We start from the raw sequence: 20950 nt of genomic DNA, 5'->3' as shown, positions 1-20950 counted from the left end.
ACCTCGTCCTCCTGCGGATTTTTTAGCTTCAGGTGCAGGAAGTCCGTTTTGCCACCCAAGGAAGCCAGGGACCCGGCATGTGCCTGAGGGGCAGGCTCGGCTGCACACGGTGCCAGCGCCCAGCCGTGGACGCAGGAAGCAGCAGGCATTGCTGGGGAAACCTGCTCCTTGCAGATTATCAAAGCGCTCCATCTGGAGTCCTTCCCTTCTGCTTCAAAGGCCTGTTTGCGCTTCCGGCAGCACCCTCAGGGCTCTTGGTTCTGAGGCTCTGGGCAGTTTCACCCACAGACCTCCAGGCACACGGGCTGCCTCTGAGTCATCGGAGTCCAGACACTGGAGCAGAGATGTCCCAACAGCCTGTGGGTTTGTTCTGCGTTTCCCAATCCCCATCAGGGCACAGGGCGCTGTGTGCGAGGGATTTGTTCCCAGATGACTCGGAGGTGACGCAAGGAGATACCCCAGCGACTGCAGGGACCCCTCAGGAATGCAGCTGCCCCCTTATCTAGGAAAGCCCGCTGGAGAAGCAGTTGCACAATGAGAAAGCTGCTAGCTAGGGCAGCCCAGGAAGCCGGCCTGCCTCTTGGATTGCCGAATGCACATTTCCCCTCCCCTCCACGTCACAAACACCTCGTGGTCATGTTCCTTGGAAGATCTGCACACCCAAGACAGTTTGGACTATGGCCCAGCATGAGAGACTCCATTGTGAATCTCTGTGCAAAACTCAGTTGGATGTAGTCCCTGCCCTGAGAAGCAGCTAGCAGCTTCTAGACTCTTCTGGAATGTACACTTCTTCCCTGCTAAAAGATAGTCACCCCAGGAAACCAGACAGTAAAAACCCTGAGACAGGTGACTTCTTCTCCAAGCCAGCTTTGTCCTGGAAGCCTGGCCCTCCCGTGTAAGAATACCTACAACTGGTCAACCTCACCATTCCATGCAGATTAACGCTCACCTCTTGTCTTCTCCAGGGACACCCAGGGCAAGGTGGGCCCCGGGGCAGACCTGGCTATGACGGCTGCAACGGGACCAGGGGTGACGCCGGCCTGCAGGGCCCCCCAGGCTCCGATGGCTTCCCCGGCTCTCCTGTGAGTACCTCTTGGCACAGCAGACAAGAGCCAAACCAAGTTTAGGTAGCACGGCACCATGCAGGCTGACGCTCGGCAGGATTCTCAGTCCCCATCAGATCAGAGTATGATTCCTCTGGTCTGAGAGTCCCTGTGCTGCCACCCGGTGTGACAGCTTCATGGGACGAGTTGGCTGTTCCCTTGCTTGTCTGCATTTGCTTTCATTTCCTGGGAAAGGTGGGCTGCGAGGTGGACGTTCCATCCCTGCCGCTCTAGACACCCACAGAAACCAGGGCTGGACCAAGAGCCTGGAGCCCACCCGGGTCTCCGACACAGGCCTCGTGTAGGAGCCTCCTCTGCTGCCTGCCGGGGTGTATGCCAGAACCCCAGGACGCTGCAAGCTGCGTAATGCAGTCCCCAGCAGTCACACAGTTGCCACTGCATGCGCCCCTCACGCCCCTCACACTCCACACGCCCCATGTGCCCCACCTTCTCAGAATGCTCTCTGTGGCCTTGCACATGTCCTGGCATCAGTGAAAAGGAACATTTTTTAAAGATTTATTTATTTGTATTTGAAAGGCAGATTTACAGAGAGAAAGAGAAACTCAGAGAAAGGTCTTTCATCTGCTGGTTCACTCCCCAAATGGCCACAATGCCTGGAGCCAAGCCGATCCACTCCCACGCGGGTGCAGGGTCCCAAGGCTTTGGGTCGTCCTCGACTGCTTTCCCAGGCCACAAGCAGGGAGCTGGACGGGAAGTGGAGCTGCTGGGACACACACCAACACACCGTATGGGATCCCAGCAGTTGCAAACAGGATTTTAACCCCCAGGCTATCATGCCAGACACCCAAAGGAGAGGTTTTTTAGTATAGTATATTGCTACCTTCTTGCCGCAAAATATTTTACAAATTAAGTGTTATCCTGAGTGGTATTTGGTGAAAAAAAAATATTTTCCTGCTGCCGGAGTCCAGCTCCAGCTGAGTTCGGAGCTCGCGAAGGGTGCGTGAATGAGGCGCAAAGAAAGAAAGAGAAAGAAAGAGACGGACCACTAGTAACTCTTCATCATCATAATGGACCACGCACAAAAGCCGTCCGCTTTATTTATACAAAATCAGTCAAACTCTGGCTCAGACTTTTTACGTCATGGTCAAGTGGGTGTTTCCAAAGATAACTCTGCCATTTGTTTCACCTAAGGCTAGAATGTTAACCAACTGGTGCCTGGCTAGGAAAAGGTTTTCAATAGATGATGCATATCAGTCAGTAGCACATTCCTACCACAATTACTTTACAGCTAGGTCTTGAGACAGTCAAGGAAGGAAGGGACCTAAAAGATTAGCATAGGATCAAAAGGGGGAGTTAACACTCTTGATTAACATATTGCCACAGGACGCAGCCCTAACAGCGATAATAGCTCTTTGGCTGAAAACTAGCCACTAGCAACATTAGCTTCTAAGTTCCTACTGACGTTTAACAGTAACTCCGCAGAGGCAGACAATGCCTAAATAGATTACAGAATACTCAGCGGGGTTGTCCGGTGTCCATGCAAAGGGAGGCAGAGCTGCATTCAGGTGTTGTAGAGACATCCACCGGGCCTTGCCACACAGCAGGAAGTTCCTTGCGACCCTGCCTGCAAAGGAACTATACTCTTCACACCTTCCTGTCTTCCACACCCATCACACGGACCCCAGCATCTCCCCCTCTCTTATTATTAAGTTGGAGGGTGCGGAGTTCTCTGCGAGTGGCTTGAATTGTGGAGCTCAAACGTTGGAAGATGACTGGGCCAAAAAACAATACAAAAAGGAGAATAATTAGTGTGATTCCTAAATTTATAAAAAATGAGAATGAGGTCTTATCAGAAATAAAAGATGAAACAGATTGTAAGAATTGATTAGTAACACTTCCTGCAGAGAGAGCTTGCAGATGAGAGTGAGAGATGGTAGAAATCTGGCCATGTAGTTCCTGAATGCTAAAGCTAGTCGATGTGTCATTCCATACACCTTGGAGATGAGTCTTAACATTACTCCAAGGGACATGCGAGTCATTATAAAGAAGAGGAGTGACACAAATCCATTTGTAAATACTATGGCAAGTAGTACCAAACCTGGTTTTTAAATGTTAAGTTTCAGTGCCAATATAAATATCTGCTTCTTCTAATGCACCAATCTTGACCTCTAAATCTATCAACACTTTCCTATGAACTTATTGCACCAGCTGTAAGAGATCCAGTAAGGGTAACAAATGCAGTCAGGCCCAAATATAAACCACAAAGCATGGACAAAGTTGTTGAAAACAATTCCAAAGCATAAAGATCAGCATCATACCATGGTTCAGTCAAATTTACAGTTAACATTACATATAAGGACCTTCTCAAGACACCAAAAGTACCAGGCATAAGGTTAGAATTAAGACAATTAGTGACAACACACTTTGTACAAGTTACAGTGTATACAGAGCCATCTCAGAAAAGTGAGAGGGAGCTTAAGGCTCCATCTTGTAAGGGAGGAATGTTACTTATCAGCAGTCCTTTTGGAAGTAGCTTGAGTCCTGCGCGGGGATGTCTTCGGTGGTTGAGGGTGGTCAGCAGATGTACACGTGACGTGTCCTCATGGCAGGTGTTGATCTGTGCAAACTTCGCCTTTAAAATATTTCTGGGTGGAAGTCTGTTGACCTTAGCAAGGGTAGCACTGAGGCTAGTGGAACTCTTTCTGTTGTTTTGGCCAGAGGGAAGCAGGAAGGAGAGATAGCACCAGGGTTCCTCCTGGTACCTAGGTCGCTACTCTTCCTCTGGGTCTCTAGGAAATTGGGCTGTAAAGACAGTCTTTGGGATGTCAGGTTTATAAGTTAGCCATACCTATATAAATTCTGGAGGTCTACCTGTATATTCTGAGAGGACTTTTGGAGTTTCAGAGAGGAAGTAGAAGTGAAGAGAAAGCTAATCACGCTTGGTAACAATATCAGGTGAAAACTATTAAATAATAAATTTAAAATAAAGATACAGGCTTAAATAGTACATTGAAAAGACAGTGAGAATATACCATGAGTAACCTGGCTATTAAGTTAACTTGAGCACAAACGTGTGGATGACTGAAAACATTTTCAATGACAGTCTGAGGCTTAAATTATGTGAGCCAAAAGCAACCTTAATTTAGGAAAAAGCAATAAAATAGTTTCAGTAATGATCTAAGATCTTAGACATTTTGAAATTATAAATTGGTTAGAATAACCTGTTGCTTTATAATAAGTTTGCATGGTTATTCAGATGGTTTCTCATCTGATCTCAAGGAACATTGAGACCAAACGGTAAAACACACACACTCCCCCCCCCTTTTTTTTTTAACTATAGAGGACTGTAAGAGTATAATTTCAAGCAATTTTAACAAAAAGACATACAGCAAGACAGACATAGGTGGCCACCACACTCATTCAATTTTAAATAGCTAATGAGGGTCTCATATGGACCCTGACTCAAGAAGTTGTGTTGTATCCAGCCCTCTTGAGTCCCAGATAAGGATGAGTACTCAAAACAAGCAAATTTGGATGATGATGTAACTGTATATAGGCAGAGGTCAGTGCAAATCCTGCGAGCCAGGAAGCCAGGACTGGCAGTGGGGCCGTGTAAATCATCACGGTGGCCTCCCCAGATGACCAAGCCAGGCTCCAGAACACAGGATGGCTACTACCCTCTGACTGAGGCCTCCAAAATGTTACAAAATGCATGACAGATCATGTCAGATACATTTAGGATTTACTGAGGTGACTTTATAAACCAAGTTTGGTGATAGCAGTACTTATTAAAAAATTAGTAAGCGAAAAGTCAACAATGATAACTCAGTCTGAATTGAAACCTGAGAGGAAAAAAATTGGTCATTATCGAAGACCCTGATTTTAGTTATCTTAGCAATATAAATTAACCCAAGAGATATACAGTCAGCAGCCTAGGCATATTTGCAAAACTGTAAACATTTATCCTTATCTGGCTTTTTGTTGTTAAGCATTACCTGTCCTGGAACTTTTGGAAATACAAAAATTTGAATTAGACTTCTGTAAATAAAAAAAATTTTTTTGTAATATATATTGATGACAAAATTTTACCCCACTTGGCATCTGACAGTATCTTTAATACAATCCAAATGCCTACTCAGTTGTATCTACTAAGTAAAACTTTCGAATTTTTAAAATGCATAAAGGATGTCAAGATTTATAACATCTAGTTGAAATGGAATCTCGTTATATAACACAATATAGGTGAGATGTAATTATTGGCATTAAGTGATCACTTTAAATACCTAGAAAATAAGTACATAACTTTTATCAATCTGAAGCAATGTGAGCATACTGAAAGGCAGAAAACACAAAGATCACTTCAACATAGAATCTTATATGCTGAGACACTTCAACAGAGCCAGGTCTGGAGTTCACTGGAGCTAACTAGAAGGAGGTAATCATTAATTAGATAAAAACAATTAAGAGGAGATGTTATAACAATATGTGCTTTCAAAACATTGTTGTAATAACAGAGGATCAGACTTTAATTCCATGAAGCAATAATGAACATTTTAGAAAACGCTGCAAACAGTATTTTTAAGTCGATATATCTAAATATAAAGACTAGCAGATAAAAGCATGGGTGCATCCCATACCTGGAAAAAATTTAACAGTGGATTAGATGTTACTTTGATTCCAATTTATGTTTGGTGTAAATGTTACACTTTTAAAGGAATGTCTTAAACAATACCTTAAGAGTTATATTCATAAAATTCAAAAATTCAATATAAAGATTCAATAGAGTTAAAAAAGAGATGTTAATTATGAGAAAACATTATCTAAAAAGTACAAGATGTTAGATATTTTTCTGTGGACCCAGGTTAGTTTATCTCCTACCCTGCTGCTTTTGGCTAAAAAAGGTTGGAGGTGGTAGGCTTGACAAAGGAAAAAAAAAGGTAAAAGGTCCTGGAGAAACTGCATCTGTGGGCTGAGTATCCTAACAGAGAGGAGGGGGAGGAGGTCAGGGAGAGATTGTATCTGCTGAAGAGAAGAGAGTTTAACCCTGAAGTTGCTGGGCAGGAGGAGGAACTTCAGTAGAGGATGCTTGCCGCTGCAAAATGTAAATTGGGCAAGGATGCCTAATCAGTCGATCTGGAATCCATATCAGCAAGTCCGTGACCTGTGGAAAAATGAAAGCATTCCCTCCTCCAAATTTTAAGAGGAAATTGGGTTCTATCCATTGGTCAGTAAGGATATTTTCAAAATCTATGATTAGAGAAACTATTTTGTTAGATGACCCATCTGTAAAGACTAAAGAAGCAGGTTAAGGAAACAAAAAAGGGATTAAAAACAAAGGAGTCAAGGAACAAATCTTTTGAAATATAACTGAATGACTTTTAACAAGGAGATTTTTAGTTAAATGGTATGAAATTGTACCCACAAGGGTTAAGAGTGCTATTTGTTATGTCTCATCCTCAGATATTAGATAACTAAGCTGTTAAGAGCCATAAGGAATAATTACTTAATTTACATCTTTGCAAAAAGGCTCCTATTCCTATATCCCTTAATAATTAAGGTGGGGACCAAAGCACAATAAGGAGTAATAACCTTTTTATACATGGAAAGGAGATGCAGCCACTCTAAAGACCCTTGTTGTCACAAACATCCAGTTGGGGTATGAACAGTCGGTAGTATAATTAATTGCCAAGGAAGATACCAACTTTTAATTAGCATTTCCATAATCAATATCAGGTTTTAAGTCTGTTACTCTTCTATAGGCACAGCGTGGGTAAAATATTGCTGTCTTTTAAACCTCTGATTGTTTAGGGCCCGAGACTGGCCCCGCCGGGAGTTTCCTGACCACAGCTGCTGGCCATCATGATCAATTTTAGATTTACATTTACATACTTTTGCCCAATGTACACCTCTGTGACATTTAGAATTTATCTTAGGGCATTGATCCTTAACAGTATTAGTGCCACATTTTTGAGCTAAAAGAGATGCTGCTCTGCATTGTTTTGGGAGGTGGCTAGGTTTCCCACAGTTAGAACACTTAGCATTCATTTGCTTCTGAATAGCAGTGGTTTGAAACCTTGCAAGGTGAGTAGGGTGTTTGAAAGTCCCCATGTTACCAGAGGCCTTTAGATAACCAGATTTTTGGGTATTTGATTTCCTACAATCTTTCCATGTATGTCCCAATTTGCCACAATTATGACATTTAGATCTATTTTGCTTTAAACCATTGCTTAATGCAGCACTCATCATTTTAGTTTTGTACCTTTCAGAGACAATATCCATACATGTCCTCATTACTTGGGGGGCCCAGGACAGGGCCCATCTCTCGTTTCCCTGCATCTCATCCTGTACAGACTGTTTACTCAATTTAGATCGACTGCGAGGCAATAGAACTGTCCCATTCTTGTGGAATTTAGACTGACAAGCCTTTTGCCAATGAAATCCCTTCTCACACCGCGGACAGACAGTGCGAGGAATATTTAAATTGGACTTAGGAGTGTCCCTATAAGTTTTTTCCTGTTTGAAATTTTGGGATGAGTTTCTGGCAGGACAGCTGTGGCTGAAATGCCCTACTCCACCACAAGAATAGCAATTATTTCTTTTTCTATTTCTTTGATTGCCTCTTATGTTCTTTAAAATCTGAGTAGCAGTTTGACCCTGAAGAGCTGCAGCGATAGTTAACGCTTGCATGTAAGATGGAGTTACTTCAGCACAAGCTCGAACATAGTCTGACAAATCTCCTGTCCTTCTCACTGGCTGAATTAAGGTTTGGCAAGTTGGAGTAGCATTCTCAAAAGCTAGCTGTTTAACTATGAGATCTGTAGCTGTATTGTTAATTACTGTCCGGCTGACTGCTTCGGTGAGTCTAGTTACAAAATCTGCAAAAGGCTCCTCAGGCTTCTGCTTAACATTTACAAAACCTGGAGACTTTTGATCTGGAGATGGCAAGCGTCTCCATGCTCCTAGTGCCAGGGAGGAGATAAGCTGTAATGTCTCCTTAGGCAGAGTAAGTTGTTCTGAAACGCCAAGATGAGTGCCCTGTCCTAAAAGCATGTCTAAGGTAAAAGAAAATTTGCCACACCTCACAGATCTCTGAGACTTTACTTTTGCTTTAGCTAATTCCTCATATTCCATTTTCCACAAAAGGAAGTTTCCTCCTGTGAGACAAGCCTTAGCAACCTGAAACCAATCATAAGGAGTCATCCACTTTGCTGCTAGGCTCTCCACTATTGCCATAGTGTACGGGGAGTCTGGCCCGTAGTCAGAGACAGCATGCTTTAGTTCTTTAATAAGCTTATGAGGCAACGGTTCCCATTCAGGTTCATCGCATTCATAAACAACAGGAAAACAGAAAAAATCACCTTCCTTATGTGCCTGCTGCATTGCCCCATTAAAGCCAATCTTTGCTGGATCTGGTCTAGGTGGAAGGGGCTCACAAGGCTTAGCAGAATACCTTGAAGGCTTATCATCAACAGCAGGAGACCTATTATCATGTAACTCAGCCATTTGCCCCTTTTCACAATCTCTAACTCCTGATCTAAATATTTCTAGTTTTAAAAAATCTTCTTCCTCATCTGTTAAACTTCCATGATCAGTTTTACAATATTTTACATTATCTTCAGGACAGACACTTTCCATTGAGCTATAACTAAGGCCTAAGCTTCCCTTATGAGGATCAAGAAGGGGAGTATGTTCTCCCTGCTGAGCTGAAGGCGTGGGATAAGGATCAGGTCCCACATCTAGTGCCTGCCGTAAGACATTCCAAATGGCATATGCAGAGGATGGCATGCCCACTCGTCCATTACTCCGATACCACCTTTTCATATCATTCCCTACCTGGTCCCATGTGTTTAATTCTAAAGTGCCCTGCTCAATAAACCATGGGCTAACTTTTTGTACAAATTGTAAAAATTCTAATAATTGCTTCTTGCTAACTTTAATGCCCTTCCTATGTAAGGTATGTTTAATAATATCAGCATATAAACTTCTTTCACTAGAATCGCTCTGGCCCATTTTTACAGCACAGAGGGTACACAACTTCTCAATATAAGTTCTGACTATTCACCCCTCCTAACCTGACCTTCTGTCAGGGGGCCTGCAGCACCCTGGGTGAAGTCCTATCCACGCCGCAAAGAGAAAGAAAAGACCTACCTTCATCGAGTCCCTGTTCAGGCGCCACTTGCCGGAGTCCAGCTCCAGCTGAGTTCGGAGCTCGCGAAGGGTGCGTGAATGAGGCGCAAAGAAAGAAAGAGAAAGAAAGAGACGGACCACTAGTAACTCTTCATCATCATAATGGACCACGCACAAAAGCTGTCCGCTTTATTTATACAAAATCAGTCAAACTCTGGCTCAGACTTTTTACGTCATGGTCAAGTGGGTGTTTCCAAAGATAACTCTGCCATTTGTTTCACCTAAGGCTAGAATGTTAACCAACTGGTGCCTGGCTAGGAAAAGGTTTTCAATAGATGATGCATATCAGTCAGTAGCACATTCCTACCACAATTACTTTACAGCTAGGTCTTGAGACAGTCAAGGAAGGAAGGGACCTAAAAGATTAGCATAGGATCAAAAGGGGGAGTTAACACTCTTGATTAACATATTGCCACAGGACGCAGCCCTAACAGCGATAATAGCTCTTTGGCTGAAAACTAGCCACTAGCAACATTAGCTTCTAAGTTCCTACTGACGTTTAACAGTAACTCCGCAGAGGCAGACAATGCCTAAATAGATTACAGAATACTCAGCGGGGTTGTCCGGTGTCCATGCAAAGGGAGGCAGAGCTGCATTCAGGTGTTGTAGAGACATCCACCGGGCCTTGCCACACAGCAGGAAGTTCCTTGCGACCCTGCCTGCAAAGGAACTATACTCTTCACACCTTCCTGTCTTCCACACCCATCACACGGACCCCAGCATCCTGCCTCTAGCACACATGCTTCTTTGTGATTTATTTATTTTATAGGGACCCCAAGGACCAAAGGGACAGAAAGGAGAACCATACACACTGCCTGAAGAAGAACGTGGCAGATACAGAGTACGTTGTCCCGGGGGTGGGGGGGGTGCTGGCCTGCAGTGACGCTGGGCACGGGCCTGAGTGTAGGGGAGGAGAGCCTGGCACGGCGCGGGACACGCCCCTGGGGCCCCAGCCGCTGCTGTCTGTCTTGTGGGTGCCTGTGGGTGTGTCGCCATGCTTGGTGACTTAGCTCCCCAAGTCCTGATGTGTCCAAGTAGCCAACTCCACAGCAAAGCTCTAACTGCCAATCACATCTCCACCAGGGTGAAACCGGAGAGCCTGGGCTGGTCGGCATCCAGGTAAGTCTTGTTGCATTCCAGAATTTTCCACGGGGAAACGTAAGAATGTCAGGAGTCCAACGTTGATGTACCTCCCTCTTAAAAACACCCTCTGCTTATCTGTCCCCAGGGACCTCCTGGTCGCCCCGGGCCTATGGGACCCATGGGTCCAGTTGGTGCTGCAGGACGACCGGTAAGTACGTGATCTGGGGCCCTTGGCCACTGTGCCCTGGCAGGTGCCACCCTGCCCCCTCGCCAGCCTGGCAGAACAACCATGCTCCTTGCAGTCGTCACGGAAACGAGCAAGCTAGGCTGTCCTTAGTTTGATGAGTGACTTGGGGCACAGTGCCCCTCCGGTCATATAACTGGGGGCCCCTCGCTATCTATAGGGAGGAAATGCCTGGGCATGCGCCCTGCCCTGCAGTAGGTGAGAATCGGAACATCAGCCGTGGCCCTGACCCCACCTGTGCGGAGGTCTGCAAGTCCTCCCTCCACCTGCACGCCAGGTGAAGCCCCACAGACCCAGTGGGCGAGGGACCACTGCCCCAGGGCCCAGAACGGACCAGGCTCGGCACCCACCAAGGCTTCTGACGCTCATGCCCCCAGTTTTCAAGGCGTGAAGCCAACGGGCTTTGGGTTACTCAGTGCTGGGGAAGAGGCAGTCACCATAGCAGCCTGCAGAGGGGTTCCGAGTGTGATCCCCGGGGCTTAGGCCACCAGGCTGCTGCAAGTTGGCCCTGTGCCCCTGCACGCCCACTCACCCTTTTGCCATGAAGGGTTGTGGGCGGCTCACGTTGCAGATGGCTTGACCCGTGCAGGACACGGGTCAGGAGAGCCCGAGGCAGCAGGAGCAACTCTTGAGGACCCCAGCCATGGGAGTCACCCCCAGTCCTTCTCTTGTTCACACCCTGACGTGTCCCAGAGGTTGCCAGCCTTTGTGGTTGCAGCCCAGCCCCGTGGGCGGGCCATGCACAGCAGGGGACAGTGCCTTGTGAAGGCTCTCAGGCCCTGTGACAGGGGGCAGGGAGTGGGGGGCAGGGAGTGTCATCACCAGGACTGGTGAGTGCAAGCGCCAGAGCACACAGAACAAACCAGACGCAGCTGGTGGTGGGCAGCGGCCTGTGCTGGGAACCAGCAGCCCTGTCCCCAGATGTGGGAACCTCTGTAGGCACATATGCACACACGTCAGGGCCTGCCCAACAGCCTGCAGTGGCTCTCCCAAGCTTTCTGGCTCCTGGGATGTACACAACACTGTGCCCCTTCTTGTGTCTGTGCAGGGCCCCCCTGGACCCCCAGGACCTAAGGGACAACCGGTAAGTAGGGGGATGACCGCGGAGCGGGTGGGAGCAGGCTGGGGGGCTGGAGTGAGCGCTGGGAGGTGCCCCCCCGGCATTTCGGGGGCCAGCCCATCCCTGCTGCTCCAGGAGAGCCTCTCCATGAGTGTGAGGTGCAAACGGAGACGGGGCAGTTCCCAGACTGCTCACGCTCAGCCACGTGTCTTAGCTGACAAGGGTCGGCGGCTGCAGCTACTCAAGGACACCTCGAAAGGCATCGTGGAAACACTGAAGATACAAGACAGTTCATGGTGACACAACACGACGAAATTCATCCGTACATTTTTACAGCAAATGTTTTCCATAGGCTTTTTAAAGATATATTTAATTATTTGAAAGAGTTACAGAGAGATGGACAGAGAGACAGAGAGATCTTCTGTCTGCCCCAGGTGGCCACAGTGGCGAGGGCCAAGCCACACTGCAGCCAGGAACCAGGAGCCTCCTCTGGGTCTCCCATGTGGGTGCAAGGCCCAAGCACTTGGGCCGTCCACTGCTGCTTTCCCAGGCACATAAGCAGGGAGCTGGATAGGAAGTGGAGCAGCCGGGGCTTGAATCACTCCACATGCCGATGCTGGCCGTGCAGCTGGTGGCTTCACTGGCTCTGTCATGGGGTCTCAAATAGCCCACCGGCGCCCAGGCTGGCAGCACACTGGCACCGGGCTGGCAGCCCACCGGCACCCAGCCTGGCAACACACTGGCACCGGGCTGGCAGCCCACCGGCATCCAGGCTGACAGCCCACCGGCATTCAGGCTGGCAGCCCACTGGCACCAGGCTGACAGCCCACTGGCACCCAGGCTGGCAGCACACTGGCACCCAGCCTGGCAGCACACTGGCACCGGGCTGGCAGCCCACCGGCACCCAGGCTGGCAGCCCACCGGCATCCAGGCTGACAGCACACTGGCACCCAGGCTGACAGCCCACCAGCACCCAGGCTGACAGGGGTGCTTCTGGGTTTTGTGTTCAGCTCCTGACAAAAATCAATGAAAGCCTGAGTTGGCATCTGCAGCAAAGAGCTGGGCACCAGCATGGGGTGGGTGGCCCCAAGCGACCGTGCAGGGTCTTCAGTCACTTGTTAGGAAGCAAGAGGAAGGCGGGCACAGCCTCCCAGACTCGCCGATGCCAGCCTAGGCCGGGCCAAGCCCCCTGGTCCAGGACCTCCCGAGTACCTGCGGGAGAGGCTCCTTTGCAAAGAGGGGGGTGAAAGAACTGAACCCCTGCACTCCCGACCCTCTTGGATCCCCTGAAACCACTAAGAGGAAAAGTAGGAGAGGACATGATGAGCTTCCGTCCCAGGCTGCAGCCAGAGCACGGCCGGGGACCTGGGGAGTAGGGGCAGCAGGCTGGACCGTCCTGGGGCAGGGGAAAGTCACATCACTGGACATGGGGAAACTGACCAAAGCTTGTTATCTCTACAGGGCAACCGAGGGCTCGGCTTCTATGGAGAGAAGGGGGAAAAGGTAGGAGGGCCCCTGCGGGTGGACACTAAGGCCAGCGGGCAGATGCCAGGGCCGGCAGGTGGACACCAGGGCCAGCGGGTGGACACCAGGGGCGGTGGGTGGACACTAAGGCCAGCGGGCAGATGCCAGGGCCGGCAGGTGGACACCAGGGCCAGTGGGTGGACTCTAAGGCCAGCGAGTGGATTCAGGGCCAGCAGGTGGATGCCAGGGCCAGCAGGTGGACACCAGGGCCGGTGGGTGGACACTAAGGCCAGTGGTGCGGAGACCTTGAGTGGCGTCATTTCCTGCTGCTTCCCTAGGGTGCGTGTAAACAAGCATGGTTGCAGGGCAGGAATTGTGGCGGGGCTGGCTTAGGCCAGCACGTTTCAGGGTGCACACGGGCTGGACCAAAGAACAGGATCCAGCGTGTGGCCTTGACCTAGGGCATGGAGATATAACTTGAGTACATCACCATCCCGGGAGAGTGAGTTGTCCTTGAGATCTACCCCTGTAGTACAGAGGGTCAGAGGGACTATGGGGCCGGGCCCAGGGCCAGGCCAGGGCTGCCTCAAAGGCAGGGGGTGTGTCAGGTGGCCTTCAGAGCGAGTACACAGCAGATACTCAACACTCCAGTGTAGAGAGGGGCACACGAGACCCACAACAGAGGGACTCCATGGACACCCATATGCAGCGTGAGCCCCTCACCCAGCCCACACCCACCAGCAGCCCCTCCCTCACCTACAGCCTTGGAGTCAGGTACTGCCATGTAGTTTAAAGAACACTGCATTCTTCCTGTGAATGCCCTAGATAGTCGCTGGTGGGAAACGTGGTGGTTCAAGACAGCTACCTGTGTGCTTAGCTAGCACAGACAGGAGTCAGGAGAGGAATCTGGGAGGAGGCCACTGCCGGAACGGGCTGGATGTGAGGAGGCAAGGCTGATGGTGAGCGATGGATCCAGTTCCCTCTTCCCGATCCCTGAGCACGTTCCTTTGTTAAACCTTCAACAGGGTGATGTAGGACAGCCTGGGCCCAACGGCATTCCTTCTGAGACGATTCCATTGATCAGACCTACCGGGATCACCATCCACCCTGACCAGTACAAGGTAAGCAGCTCCAGCACAATCCAAAAAACAGAAGCTGGATCTAGGCCCATCCCAGTCACAGAAACCTCACCGCCAACTTGGCAGAGTGTACACAGAAGTGCAAGGAGATCCTTTCGGAATGTGCTAGATGTGACCAGTTACTAAACTGGCAAAATAGCCCTATGCATACATCCTCCTCTACACTAAAGGAGGATTTAAAGCAACCTTGGTTAAAAACCTGAAGCAGCAGTGACCAGTCTGTCCCCACCCAAGGCCAACAGCATTCCTGGGCTGGGTCACAGTGGCCGGCAACGGGCAGACGTGGGCTGTTGGAGCCCTGGGCTGGGTCACAGTGGCCAGCGGGTGCGGACGTGGGCTGTTGGAGCCCTGGGCTGAGTCCCCATGGCCAGCGGGGGCGGACGTGGGCTGTTGGAGCCCTGGGCTGGGTCACAGTGGGTAGTAGAGGGCAGTTGTGGGCTGTTGGAGCCCTGGGCTGGGTCACAGTGGGTAGTGGGGGGAAGTTGTGGGCTGTTGGAGCCCTGGGCTGGGTCACAGTGGGTAGTGGGGGGCAGTTGTGGGCTGCAACCACTCCTGTTTCCCTTCCTCAGCGGACCTCACGGTGCTGCTGGGTTCCGAGCTGGGTGCCCACTGTGGGAGAGGTCACAGGATAGCTGCTCACCTGCAGCCCACGGTGGCCGTCCCTGAGGGGTTGTGTCTTACTAAAGGCTGCTCACAGCGGCTCCTGGGTCTACCTGAGGGAGTGGGCTGCTCTTACTTGTCCTCCCTTTGCAGGGTGAAAAAGGCAGCGAGGGGGAGCCTGGAGTACGGGTAAGTGCAGGCTGGGAGCTTCAGCCGGCCGTGGGGCCCAGCACCCTGCTGGGGAGCGAGCTCCCTTCACCCTCTCTTCCTTCCCTAGGGCATTTCCTTGAAGGGAGAAGAAGGAATTATGGGCTTCTCGGGAGCGCGGGTAAGCCATGCCCCTTGGGGTCCCCATGGTGAGAGTGGCTGGAGGTATACAGCCTGCCCCCTCCCCCACAGCTCCTCCCTCCCCCACCAGCTGGCCCCAGGTCCAGGAGAATGGGATGGGGCTGCTTAGTAAATAGAAGACCGCCCAGCCCCACCCTGTGCTAGGTGGCTCCCTGCCCGCCACCCTCACCAGCCCCACCCCTGGCTCCCCAAGGGAAGGTTGCAGCCCAGCACGTCTGTTCGCTGTGGGATGCCAACATAGCTTCATGCTCCCCAGCAAGATTGTGCTGGCTCAGGGGCCGTCTGCTCACAGCTGTGCCCAGGACCACCCCTGCCCCTGCTCTGCCCCTGCCCTGCCCTGCCCTGCCCCTGCTCTGCCCTGGCCTGCTCTGCCCCTGCCCTGCCCTGCTCTGCCCCAACCCTACTCTGCCCCTGCCCTGCCCTGCCCTGCTCTGCCCCTGCCCTGCCCTGCTCTGCCCCTGCCCTGCCCTGCCCTGCTTTGCCCCTGCCCTGCCCTGCCCTGCTCTGCCCCTGCCCTGCCCTGCTCTGCCCCGACCCTACTCTGCCCCTGCCCTGCCCTGCCCTGCTCTGCCCCTGCCCTGCCCTGCTCTGCCCCTGCCCTGCCCTGCCCTGCTCTGCCCCTGCCCTGCCCTGCTCTGCCCCTGCCCTGCCCTGCCCCTGCCCTGCCCCTGCTCTGCCCCTGCCCTGCCCTGCTCTGCCCCTGCCCTGCCCCTGCCCTGCCCTGCCCCTGCACTGCCCCTGCTCTGCCCCTGCTCTGCCCCTGTCCTGCCCTGCCCCTGCTCTGCCCCTGCCCTCCCCCAGCCCCTGCACTGCCCCTGCTCTGTCCCTGCTCTGCCCCTGTCCTGCCCTGCCCCTGCTCTGCCCCTGCCCTGCCCCAGCCCCTGCACTGCCCTGTCCCTGTCCCCGCCCTGCCCCAGCCCCTGCCCTGTCCCCGCCCTGCCCTGCCCTGTCCCAGCCCCTGCACTGCCCCTGCCCTGTCCCTGTCCTGTCCCCGCCCCGCCCTGCCCTGTCCTGCCCTGCATGCATCGAGCTGGCCCCACCTCTGCTTTCTCTCCACTACCCAGGGCGCCCCCGGCCTGGACGGGGAGAAAGGATCCCCGGGACAGAAGGTAAGTGTGATGCAGACAGCTCAGCATGAGACAAAGAACCCCCAAAGGGAGCCAGCACCCCCAAAGGGAGCCAACCCTCGGGGGGTTTTCTAGACCCTGAGAGCCCTGGAGAGGGACAGGGTGATGCATGCTTCCACAGCCTGCTGACAGTCAGGGCTGGGGCTCAGACAGGCAGGTGGGGAGGCGAGTGGACACAGACTCCACTTGGTATGAAGTGGAGATGTTGGGACTACCTTGGGGGAGGGTCGATGCTGGGGCAGGCGGCGTGCGTGCTCAGAACCTGGGTCGAGCAGCCCAGGAGGGTACCATCAGGCTCAGACAGACAATACCTGTCCTTGTCACAGGGGAGCAGAGGCCTGGACGGCTACCAAGGCCCTGACGGACCCCGGGGACCCAAGGTGAGTCTGTCTCCTCCTGCCTGTACCCTGCAGAGGAGCCCTCCCCCTTCACAGGAGAGAACACAGCGGGCGACCCCACCCTACACAGGCAGGGGCAGAGCAAGGGGCGACAGAGCGAGAAGCGGGCACTGCTGTCACAGCTCCCATGGGAACACCACTTGTTTGTCTAACTCGTGGGGTCGGGGTACACAGTGTGAAAGGAGATGCTATTAAGGCGGGGGCCTGCTAGATTGGGGGGGAGCGGTACGTGGACTGGAGGGAGGCCCCTGGGGTCCCAGGCAGCTCAGGGTTTGTCCAGGCATCCCTGGATGCTGATACTGCCCAGGGGACCACATGGGCGATGTGACAGCAGGCCATGGTCACCTGACCCCAGCGCACAGCTGGCCTACTTACCAAGGGGGCCAATCCTGGCACTTGCCAAGCGTTCCAAGATGAGATTTCCACCCCTCCCTCTCAGTGGAGCTGACTGGTGGTTTGAGGTGCCAGGGGTGTCCCCCTGAGCCTCTGCTGAGTCAGTGAAGCCCCCACTGTGGTCCTCGGACATGCACACCTGGCTGGAGCCCCAGTGGGCCTGTGGCCCTCGGATGTGCACACCTGGCTGGAGCCCCAGTGGGCCTGTGGCCCTCGGACGTGCACACCTGGCTGGAGCCCCAGTGGGCATGCTCACACGCTGCTGTGTTGTTTCTTCCCCCAGGGGCAGCCAGGGGACCCGGGACCTCCAGGACCCCCGGCCTACTCCCCTCATCCTTCGCTAGCCAAAGGTTTGTACGCAGCTTTCTCTCATGGGACTTGCACTGCGTGTATGCTCGCTTCTCTCTGGGACCCCATCGGGAAAGTTCAAAGCTGAGAAGGCACTTGCTATGCCTCCGGGAGATCCCCAGTGCCCTGCAGATCCCCAGTGCCCTGCAGCTGCCCTCAGGGCCCTCCAGGCCACGGGAGCCACAGCATCCCTCCTCAGACCCCCACCGTGGCGCCTGCCCGGCTCTGCGTGTACATCTGTCCATGTGTGTCCATGTGCCTGTCAGTCCAGGCTTGGCCATCTGGAGGCACCGGTCATGCCTCTGGCTTCTTCGTCTGCATCTCCCAATCCCCTCAGACCCCCGGGGGGCAGCCTGAGACCAGGCACCCAGCCGAGCCCACAAACGGTGCATCCCCTCCAGCTTCGAGGTGAGCCACCAGGCGTCTGCGCTTAGCCGCGCTGCCCACAGGGACGTGGTTGCCATGGCTGTCGTGGCTTCTGCGGGGCTTGTCCGGTCACATGGCCCTGCCTTCCAGGTGGGCAAGGTCAGGTACGCGTGGCGTTCCGCTTGTGCCGCCCGAGCGCTGGTCTCCACGGCCTGGTCAGTGAGCATTCGTGTAGATTCACACAGCCCTGGGAGACATTCTAGAGGGAAAGACTTATTTATCTGAAGGGCAGAGTAACAGAGAGAGACAGGGAGAGATCTTCCTTCTGGTTCACTCCTCCAAAGGCTGCAACGGCCACAACTGGGCCAGGCTGGAGCCAGGGCCCAGGACTTCTGGGTCTCCCACGTGGGTGCAGGGTCCAAAGGCCATGGATCGTCCTCCACTGCTCTCCCAGGAGCATTAGCAGGGAGCTGGATTGGAAGTGGAGCAGCCAGGGCTTGAACCAGCAAGCATATGGGATACCAGCTCTGCCGGTGGCAGGCTGACCCACTGCACTACAGTGCCAGCCCAATTTTTTTTTTAAGTACAGAGGTTCTGATGTTTTCTTCTGAGTCCAGCAGTTTGCCCCCATAATATCCGTTTTCTCCTGTCCTATTCCCCAAGAGCCCAGCGCTGTAGCCCAATTCCTGCTTGGCATTCTGGGCTTCACTGCCCTCCCCCACAGGGCAGCCCTGTCTCACTTGGAGAAGCAGTTGGTGAGGCCTTGGTGACAGACTGTCAGCCCGCCAGGGCTCAGGCGGCCTCCTCCTGGCCGTTTTCCTCCCCACCCACTCTGGTGCCCGTGTCGCTCCTGCTGCCCACTGCCCTGGGAGCAGAGACCAACCTCCCATCCCTCGACCACCTTCTGATTCCTCTGTGGCCATCCTGGTTCCAGGTGCCAGAGGAGATCCAGGATTCCCAGGGGCACACGGGGAGCCAGGAAGCCGAGGAGAGCCAGGGGATCCCGGCCCACCAGGCCCCCCAGGCCGGCCCGCCAGAGGTGAAGGTAAAGTGACATTACGGTGTCCACATCTGGGACCAGATGTGCCCCAGTGACATCTTGGCCAGCGTCCTCCTGAACAGTCCTGGCACCCGGGACCCTGCCTGCCTGCAGCTCCCGGATGAGTCGCATTGCTCGGTTGGGTCACAGCACTGCCGAGTGGATGGGACCGGACTGGTGATGGGGTCCAGCAGAGGCCCTGCCCATCTGGCGTAATGGATGGCACACACAGCCTAGCCTGCCTCGCCTGCTGGTGGGAGAGGGGCATGCAGGTGCACCTGGCCTACCGGGGCAGGGGGTTGTGCAGGTGCACCTGGCCTGCCGGGGGAGGGGGCTGTGCAGGTGCCCCTTGCCTGCCAGGGGTCGGGGGGTGGGGCATGCAGGTGCACCTGTCACCTGGCAGAGACCCAGCACTGGTGGCTGTCACATTGCAGATGAATTGCGAGGCCTTCCTGGTGAGATGGGACCTAAGGGCTTCATAGGAGAGCCAGGCATCCCGGCAAGCTTCAGTGGCCCACCGGGAGCTGATGGAAGACCAGGTCTCCCAGGAGCACCCGGGCCTCCAGGCCCCCCTGGACCAGATGGTGAGTAGCAGGGAAGGGGCGGGGAGCTAAAGGAAGCCCAGCACCACGTGCTCCCATTTGCCCGGCTTTCCTTGCGATGCATTTGAAAGGCAGAGCAAGATTCTCTCCACTAGCTCATTCCCCCAGACACCGACAGTGTTCAGGACTGGCCAGGCTGCACCCAGAAAACTTGGCCCTTCATCTAGGCCTCTCAGCTGCCCGAGCCATCCACCACTGCCTCCCAGGACCTGTAGTAGCAGCAAGCTGGCTGGTCCCGACGTAGGCGCCCTGACAGGTGCAGGAGCCCCCCATGGCCCACCGCTTGTCTGCGACATTCCCTGTGCTCTGCTTGGCGACTCCTGTGTGTCGCTTGCCTCGGGGAGCAGAACACAGGCAAAGGTTCCAGGGGCCTGGCTTCTGCTCCCTGGGCTGCCTGGGCCCAACACAGCCCCGCCTCACACCAGACGGCACTCTTCCCAAAGGCCACATCCTGGCCTTGGTACACCTGTGTGTCAGCTGCAGCAACGCCTTCCCGTCCACCTCTGCTTGCAGCAGGTGGAGCCCTGCCTGCGTGCAGGACCGTGAACCCCTTGCCCAGCTGCCCCCGCAGGCAGTGGTCAAGGTCAGGGACGTTTAGTGATGTCAGCCAAGCTGAACCCCTTGGGTCCCCGGGGATCCACGTTCGTTATGTGGAGTCAGTGTATGGGATGTGTCCATGTATGGCCGTGTGTGTCTGTGGGGTTTTATTATATGACCATGTGTGTCCATGTGCCTGTCTGTGTGTGTCCCTGTGGAGGGAGGGTGTGTGTGTGTGTGTGTATCTCTGTGTGTATGTCTGACCATGTGTGTCCGTGTGCCTGTGTCCCTGTGTGTGGCTCCTCGGGCATTCAGGAGCCTCCAGACCATCCTTAGGGCTTGGGGTCTCCCAGATGGACAGGTGCCCATCGCTGAAGCCGAGACTCCAAGTCCGCAGCCTTCAGGCCTGCACAGCTCCTGGCACCCCCTCACGCCCCTGGCCCCCAACCCTGGCTCTCTCCACAGGCTTCCTGTTTGGCCTGAAAGGCACCGAAGGACGTGTGGGCTACCCTGGGCCATCCGGATTTCCCGGAGCTCGAGGACATAAGGGATGGAAAGGTGAGGAGCCGTGCCCAACAACCCCAGAGACCCCACCCAGGACCCCAGGTGCACCTGTTGAGCCCCATGTGTGTCCTGCATGGGGGAGGGGTGGCACACAGGCCTGGCACCTCCCATACCCAGTCTCCCTACTGCAGTGCGCACGTGTGCTCAGACCCCAGCTGCCAAGATAAGGCTGAGTGTAGGCTGGGCGTGCCCACTGCAGACCCCTGTAGACCAGCCCCCTAAGTGACCCCACCACTGCCAGCACACACTGCTTGCCGCTGCCTGGTCCCTGGCCCTCCCTGGCAAAGGAGTGTGTCTGCCCTGCCCTGCTGTGGCCATGGCCTTGGCCTGGCTCCTGGAACCACAGCCCTGCCCCTGACACTCCTGCCTCCTGCTGGTCCTGCAGCT

General features: G+C 53.5%; 1 protein-coding gene across 1 annotated transcript in view; it reads left to right on the top strand.

The window, feature by feature from the left end:
- COL4A2 (collagen type IV alpha 2 chain) overlaps positions 1–20950 on the top strand; it is a 115670-nt gene that overhangs the window by 73997 nt on the left and 20723 nt on the right. The window contains exons 7-21 of the mRNA XM_040991534.1: positions 966–1082; positions 10021–10092; positions 10335–10370; positions 10480–10542; positions 11627–11662; positions 13100–13141; positions 14128–14223; positions 14995–15030; positions 15119–15169; positions 16254–16298; positions 16643–16696; positions 17391–17457; positions 18756–18866; positions 19295–19444; positions 20465–20557. Of these exons, the coding sequence (XP_040847468.1) occupies positions 966–1082; positions 10021–10092; positions 10335–10370; positions 10480–10542; positions 11627–11662; positions 13100–13141; positions 14128–14223; positions 14995–15030; positions 15119–15169; positions 16254–16298; positions 16643–16696; positions 17391–17457; positions 18756–18866; positions 19295–19444; positions 20465–20557 (1069 nt within the window). The remainder of the gene's footprint in view (positions 1–965; positions 1083–10020; positions 10093–10334; positions 10371–10479; positions 10543–11626; positions 11663–13099; positions 13142–14127; positions 14224–14994; positions 15031–15118; positions 15170–16253; positions 16299–16642; positions 16697–17390; positions 17458–18755; positions 18867–19294; positions 19445–20464; positions 20558–20950) is intronic.

The sequence above is a fragment of the Ochotona curzoniae genome, unplaced genomic scaffold (assembly GCF_017591425.1).
Source record: "Ochotona curzoniae isolate NIBS_2020 unplaced genomic scaffold, NIBS_Ocur_1.0 contig_64, whole genome shotgun sequence".
Classification (NCBI taxonomy): Eukaryota; Metazoa; Chordata; class Mammalia; order Lagomorpha; family Ochotonidae; genus Ochotona; species Ochotona curzoniae.
The sequence above is the reverse complement of the archived record's forward strand: the minus strand, read 5'-3'. Positions and strand labels throughout refer to the sequence as shown.